Source organism: Chrysochloris asiatica, unplaced genomic scaffold (genome assembly GCF_000296735.1).
Source record: "Chrysochloris asiatica unplaced genomic scaffold, ChrAsi1.0 scaffold00029, whole genome shotgun sequence".
In the NCBI taxonomy this organism is placed as follows: domain Eukaryota; kingdom Metazoa; phylum Chordata; class Mammalia; order Afrosoricida; family Chrysochloridae; genus Chrysochloris; species Chrysochloris asiatica.
This window is the reverse complement of record NW_006408547.1, coordinates 24,033,075-24,040,868: the sequence shown is the minus strand read 5'-3', so window position 1 is coordinate 24,040,868 and position 7,794 is coordinate 24,033,075. Positions and strand designations below refer to the sequence as shown.

Here is a 7,794-nt window from a genome sequence, read left to right as displayed (position 1 = left end):
TGTAAAAAAATCCTTCTATGCGTCATAGATTCTTGACATGTGAGCATTCTGTCGAGATCAATTTGTAGAGCTCAGATAATTATGAAAGTCTGTGATTATTTTTTTTTTAAGATTTAAAATTCTATAAGGTTGGGTATCCATAGCTATCACAACATTAGTAATTGGACAAATGACTCTTTAAAAAACCTGTGGGTTTCTTTTTCTGTTATATACATTTAAATTATGCATGCTATTAAGATGTTAAACTCTTCCTTAACCTTAAAATAAATTATTTTCTCTGCGGCTTGTTCTGGTATCCTTTTAAGTTCTATTCCTGGTTGCTTAGATACTTGCCACTAGATGGCAGTGTCTTCATCTTTATGTTTGTCTTCAGTCATGGGATAAACAAAATTTTTATTTATAGTAACCAATAAAAAAAATCCAGTAGAAGCTTCAAACTTCATGTGTAATCTTCTGTCTGCAGTCATCATGTTCAAAAACAGCTTATTTTGTTTTCTTTTCAAGTATCAGATTTTTGGTTGTTACTGTAAGTGCCATCGAGTGGGTTCCATCTCACAGTGACCCTATATAGGGTTTTTGAGGAGCAACGGGTAGATTTGAACCTCCATCCTTGTAGTTAGCAGTCCAGTGCTTATCCTACAGTGCCACACCAGGACTTCCAGTATCATATCATATATGCTGTTAATAGAGTTGTTTTCATGTGAGAAATCACAGATCTTAAAAGTTCACAGAATAAAGAATATCATTGAGCTGATAGAAATTATGTACCAAAATATACTGTAATACACATTACAAATCCATTGAAAATACATGAATAAGCCAAACATGGTAGATTCAAGAAATGTGGTGCTGTGGGCTAATGTGCTAGACTGCAAAGTCGTTTGAACCACAAAGTTGGTGGTTCAAGCTCACCAGCTGCTCCTTGGAAACCCTGTACAGGGTTGCTATGGGTCGGAACTGACTCAACGGCACTTAACAACAACAACAACAACATACCTTCCTAGAGTGCCTACCAAGAATTTCTGGAAGAATCATTGTCAGCATTTTTAGTGACATGTAATTGTGCACTTAACATAATGAAAGTTAAAGTGTAATAGGTACATTCTAGACTTCAGGCTCCAAGGAGCAGATGGTGGGTATTTTTCCGTTGTTGTTGTATCAATAATCCCTAACAGAACGTTCGTTTCTTTTCTTTTTTTAATTAAATGTTTTTATTTTGCATTGAGTGAAAGTTTACAGGGCACATCATCAGCTTCACATTCAACCATTCATATAGCTTGTTTCATTACATTGATTATTATCCCCTCCATATATCATCAGTTTACAGTGTTTCTCTCTATCCTCTTTAGCTTTTTTTTTTGGATGGGGGGGGACTTGCCTTTTTGGAATTTACAGTCTCGGCTTTTAGGGAAGGTTTTTACATTTGTCTGTGGATATCCAGGGCTCATGTATGAGATTACTAACAAGCATTACTGAATAATCAGATGAGGGAAGTTTGCTATGTCTACTAGGTGGCTAGAGTCTGATCCTCACAGCCTATGGTTTGGACGGTCAACAACGCTTGGGCCCACAGGGGTTTGGCCTCCTGACCGGGTCTGCATAGAACGTTCGTTTCTTGAATGAACAAATGAGTGGACTAATGTTTGTGAAATGCTGTGGAGTTGGTTACGATTCATGAAACCTAGTACAAGGCTTCCGAGGCTGTAAATCTTTGCGGGAGCTTTCCATCGAGCAATTAGTGGGTTCTAACTGCCGGCCTTGTGGTTTGTAATCTGGGATTTTCCCTCTGGAGCCACCGTGCCAGAAACTCATTCTCTCCCAGTTAGGAGGCTACAAGATGGTTTCAGAGCAGCAGCTCTGTAGAAAGGTCCTCGTCTCCTTCAGCATCTGGAGACCCAGCATTCCTTGCAGCTCTCTATGGGTCTTGACGTCCATTTTGGTCTGGATCTAGTGCAGGGACCCAGGTTCAAAGACACCCTCCACTCCCAGCTTTTCTGTCTTGGTGGCCATCGGTCCCTAATCTCACCTCTTCCTGTTGGCTGGCAGTGATCTGATAGTGTAGTTTCTAACTTTGATGAAGGTGTCCATTGCTTCAGAATCAGCAAGAGAAAAATCATGCATATTATCTATTTAAAACAGATGTAGATGAAAAGCAGTCACAAAATGAGATGTGAAAAAAATTTGCTAGAGATTGATTCTGTTAACTCCTCAATATATATTTCTGCCTGATTGTGCTGTTCTGCCAACAACAATATTAATACACTGATTGTACCTCCCCTCTGGTTTTTATTGTTTGGATAGGGACCGTACATGAATAGCAGTAAGAACTATCTGTCATGATCTTAAAGGATGATTTCAGAATCACTCAGAAATACACTAGCTAGAATAATATTCCAGAAAACTCACTTTTGACAAATTACTCTTACATGTTAGGTACCGTCAAGTAGGTTCCAACTCATAGCAACCCTGTGTCCAACTGAACCGACACTGCTCAGCTCTGTACCTTCCTCAGTTGCTGGTATACTATGTGTTGATTTAAATGCATCTGAGGACTTGTTCTATCCTAAAACTTTGTTTTGTTAGATTTTTAAGGCCGTGTGTCTGCTGATTTCTGGGGTCTGATAGGAAAGTGGGTTCCACTGGGAATCAGGAGCGCAAAACACCCTCATTGCTAACGGTTTGGATTCTCTCTAACTCTAATCCTCCTCTTCTGCGTCTGGGGCTTAAGGAGATACACTTCCTACTTTTTGTTTCCTTTAAGAGCCCGGATTCCATGTCTCCCCTCTCCCCACCTCAAGCCTCCTCAGATCTTTGAGTGATCTTTTTACAGAATGGTGAGAAGACTTTGAATAACTTTGCTTACTGAGAGCATAGTCACAAACTACCAGGAAGCTTCTCAGTTGGCTAACAGTTGGCCACTTTCCAGTCTAAAATCCTGGTGTGGAGTGCTAGCCCACCAGTGGCTCCTTAGAAACCCTTCACAGATCCGCTGTGCGTCACAACTGACTCGACAGCACGTCACAACAACAACCTAAAGTTTAGTTATTCAGAGAGACTTTTGTTAGACAGCAAATTGTGAGAAAATCTTATCACATCTCACACTGGAGCCAAATCTGATGATGTGTTTTCCATCGTAACACATTTTCTAATCAAAAAAAGTTTTGTTTGGTTTTTTTAAAAACAAAACCATTGTGTGCACTTGATGAATTTCAATACTATACTGAGTGAAAGAAACCAGATTATCAAAGAATATGAGTCAGCTAATTAGAAACTTCTAGAAAAGGTAAAAAAAAAAAACTATGGGCCTGGAAACAAACAGGCAAAGGAAACTTGAAGACTGCTCACTATACTTTTACAAAAACACATCAAATGTACACAAAATAGGTAGATTTTATGGTTTCTAGATTATACCTTACAGCTTTTTTCTTTTGGCCTGTGTATGTCTTTTAAGATTTCTTTCAGAATGCGGCAGATTTGTTACTTAGAAGTTACCACTTTAAAAAAAAAAAAAAAGACTGACGTTGAGTAATTAAAAAGACCCCTCTTCTCACTTAAAAGCAGGAGCCTGGGTAGAATGCTGAGGAAAATCGATACTTCACACTGGTGCTCTGGGAACCGTGTTACTTAGAAGCAACACTCTTGAGCTGCTAGGACCCAGACACTTTTTCTCATTGGTCCTTACATAAGAGGTACCACCTGCAGAGACAGAAAAGGAGTGGCTAGCCTTTTAGAGGAAGGTCCTAACAGTGATACTGAAGACGACCAGTATAAGTGTCAGCAGGGTGGACAGCAGGCTGTGAACAAACAAGCAACAAAGGCTGAGGGACAGCCACTTAGCAGCTGTAACCACAAGAGGACCAGCCCTCCCAAGATGGAGAAGTTTAAGGCTGCTCTGCTGTTGGGAAGTGTTGGAGATGCTCTTGGTTACAGAAATGCCAGCAAGGATAACAGTGCTTTTGGTACAAAGATCCAGGAGGAACTGAAACAAATGGGAGGACTCGACCAGCTGGTGCTTTCCCCCGAAAAATGGCCCGTGAGCGACAATACCGTGATGCACATAACAACCGCCGAGGCCCTCATCACAGGTACAGCCCAGCCTAACCGCCTCTCCTCAGTGTGTGTTGTGAGAAAAACAACAGAAAATGGTGTGGCCCTTAATGTTCTTGAAATTAGCTCTCAGAGCTTTGAAAGCAATGCCATCTTCTTGCTGATACTGCTATCTGATGCCACTGCTGAAAGTGGTGATTTCATATTCACCAGGGTCCCACACAAATTATATATGTGGTGGATCATATTTCTCGTAGAGCATCTCTTCATGACAGGATTATTTTACTTTGCAGAGAGTTCTGGTTTCATTCTTAAGCAACTGACTTTTCGTTGTTATTTGTACGATGTGAACCAGGCTGGCTTACATATAGAACTAGACAGAGCATATGTTTCTAACAGAGTTGAAACTGGCTAAGCCGTCTTGCTTTGGAATTATTGTGGTACTAGCTTTTTGCTTCAGAGATCAAGCCCCCTTGTTCTGAATCTATTTCAAAGAATAAAAAATCATCCACCTGGTTTGAAGTTTGGACCCATTAAAATAATATTGTGTGGGGGCTTACTTCTAAACACTAATAAATTAGAATTCAAATATCACCTACTAAAAAACACTGAGCTGCTTATACAGAAACATGTTCCATGAATTTGTTTTTAAATTGATTGGACTTGGGAGAGAAATGAAGTTTCTTGAAATATTCTGTAAGTGGCAGGCTAGTGTAAGGATCCCCAGGTTTGTACATGAATACTTAGAGAAACAATGGGTACCTATCATTTTGTAGGAGTTTCCCACAAGTCATTTGCTCTTGAAAAACCTGAAAGTATTATATCTTTGTAAAGTTAAAATGTGAGGGCAACTGTGAAGTCAGTAGTGATGTCTCCCTTACATATTATCACATCACCATTTCGTTTCTCTGCTGTGAACATGCTAAATTTAGTCCTTGTGTTCACTGTACAGGAATTCCATATGCTTCGTGGCTAGTTCCTAAGTTATTAGGGAGAGATACCATAGATAAGATGTCACAGTTTCTTGGAAATGGTGGAGTATCTCTCTCTCTGGGATACACATCCACAGATTCAAAACATTTCCTGTTTCTAGTACTTCCGGGCAGATTCTTGAGTGCCATTATGCCCCAAGGTATTGAATAGTATTCTGACAGCCCCTAGCACGTAATGCACCGTCACCAAACACCTGCTGCCCTCCTGGTCACTGAGCATGGCTTTTGAAACCAAAGTGTAGTTTGCTTTAACTGTATATATTTGGTACTTTTTTCTGTACTCATGTGAATGTTTCTAAGTTTTCGTTGTGCACTGAATGAAGCGTCAGGAAGCACATGGTCTCATCTCAACTGCCTGCAGTCCTCTCAGTGTAAAAGGTCACATCATTTATCCCTTTTCCCTCCCCGTTTCCATTCCTGTTTCCATCCCTTATGGTACTTACTCTGAAACTGACTTCATGTATGTTTTACTGCTGTCTTGACACATGTATGCATGTCAAACTGGCCTCCTCCATATTTGTCCTTGTCTTGGTGAGCACTGCAGTAAGATTTTTTTCTATTTTCTTTTTAGTGAGGATGGTATCTGAAACAAGTGGGCATTTTCATGATGGTAAGATTGTATCAGAGATTGTTGTTGTTAAGTGCCAACGAATCAGGTCCAACTCTTAGCAACCCTGTAAAGGGTTTCTGAAGAGTAGTTGATGGGTTTGAATCACCAACTTTGCTGTCAGTAGTTCAATGTTTATCCTGTAGAGCCACACCAGCATCGGAGATTAGAAAATTTTAAACGTTACCTCTTTGCGGTAACATCATGAGCTATCAAGTCAATTCTGACTCATAGCAACCCTGTATAGGATTTATAAGGAGCGGCTGGTGGGTCTGAACCGCCCACCTTGTGGTTAGCCGTCCAGTGTGTATCCTAAAGCGCTATACCAGGACTCCCTTGGCAGGAATAGTGCATGTATATTGTCATTACCTTCCATCATATCAACACCCTCAACTCACGGTAGTCAGTGGAAGGAAACTCTGCTCAGTCCTGCGCTGTTCCCATGATCAGCTGCAGACTGGACCACTGTGATCCACTGGCTGGCTTTCAGAAGTACATCATCAGACCTCTCTTCCTCATTTGTCTTAGTCTGGGAGTTCTGCTGAAACCTATTTACTATCACAGCAACAAATGATCTCTGACAGACAGATGGTAGCTGTGGGTGAGATACATTGGCCGGGAATCTAAGAGAAGGGCGAAAATTCCACCCCTGCTCGAATATTATAAAAATGTATATTAGTGCATGTAATACAACAATACATACAACCCTAGAGCAAAATCCATCATTCAAAAAGATTATAAACATGTTGAAGAATTCTTCAAGGAGAAAAATGAATTTCCTTCTAAGTGGTCTTGACTATAAGTTGTAGAAAGTAGAATTAGCAAATGCTTATTGTATACTATGGAGTCCTGGTGTGATGCGTTAGGACAAGCACTGGACCTCAAGGTCCGCTTGAACCGCAAGGTGGGCGGTTCAAACTCACGAGCTGTTCCTCAGAAACCCTATACAGGCTCGCTATTAGTCATAACTAACTCAGCAGCACTTAATAAATTAGATTGTATAGTACAGGACCCTATAGTTCGTAGGTAATAAATCAATATTTGTTGAATATTACCCCTGAGTCTCCTATTAAAGTAGAACATATTTTAAGTTGAAATTTTATTAAAGCTTAATTTTCAAACAACTTTTTTTTTTTGTTGTTGTTAAGTAGCAAATTGTAGCCTGTAAGAGATTCTTAAACCACTTAATATGGGCACAGCTAACTTTCACATCAGCACCTTTTGTGTGCCTGGCACACTTCTAAGTGCTTTACAATATTTAATCTTCACATTAACTATGAATGTTAACTTAGTAGCATAACTTTACAGATAAAGAAACTGATCCACAGAGAGGTTAAGTAAGCTGCGCAGTGCCTTACAGCCATGTAGGTAACAGCATGGATTGGAACTCCATCTGACTCCAAAGCCTAGACTCTTAAGCGCTAGAGATCACCACCTCAGGTTACTCAAATATGCGAATATTTCCACCACTGCAATGTATCATGATGCTTCCACATGTCTTCCAAAGACAGACTGGCTTATGCAAAGGGAAACTGCAGCTTGGATTGTTTAAGCCCATTTCACTAGTAGGTAGATTATTCTGTGCTCTGGACAGCTGTGCTTCTCCTACTACAGTGAGTGAGAAACAAAAGATGAGCTATAACATGTGATGTCCTACGTTCAGGTATGCTTTTCAAAAGGGCACAGAAGCAGATATTGAATTAGCAAACAGTGGCGTCCAATAGTCTACAAAACAGGGACGTAATTCAGTGTATATATAGCTCATGAGCAAAGAACTCATGTTGTCAGCAAGCATTCACTAAGTCATTCAACAAGCATGTATGAAGTGCCTACTGGTAAACCAGGTCTCGTGTTGGTCACTCAGTTACACAACAAAGTGAAGACATCCTCAAGGAATGTGCACTACTGACCAGGGTTACTAACCTAATACCATGGAGTCCTGGTGTGGTGCTGTGGGCTAATGCATCAGACTGCAAAGTCGTTTGAACTGCAAGGTCGGTGGTTCAAGCTCACCAGCTGCTCCTTGGAAATCCTATACAGGGTCGCTATGGGTCGGAATCGACTCAATGGCACTTAACAACAACAACAACCGAATACCATCCTCCATAGACCCCTGGGTGGCGCAAACAATTTGTGCTCAACAACTCA

The 7,794-nt window shown here is 40.5% G+C and overlaps 1 protein-coding gene across 1 annotated transcript in view; it reads left to right on the top strand.

Moving 5' to 3' along the window:
- Positions 1 to 3,871: 3,871 nt before the first annotated feature.
- Positions 3,872 to 7,794, top strand: part of ADPRHL1 (ADP-ribosylhydrolase like 1) — a 47,754-nt gene continuing 43,831 nt past the window's right edge. Inside the window, exon 1 of the mRNA XM_006851521.1 lies at positions 3,872 to 4,085. Coding sequence (XP_006851584.1) covers positions 3,872 to 4,085 — 214 coding nt within the window. The remainder of the gene's footprint in view (positions 4,086 to 7,794) is intronic.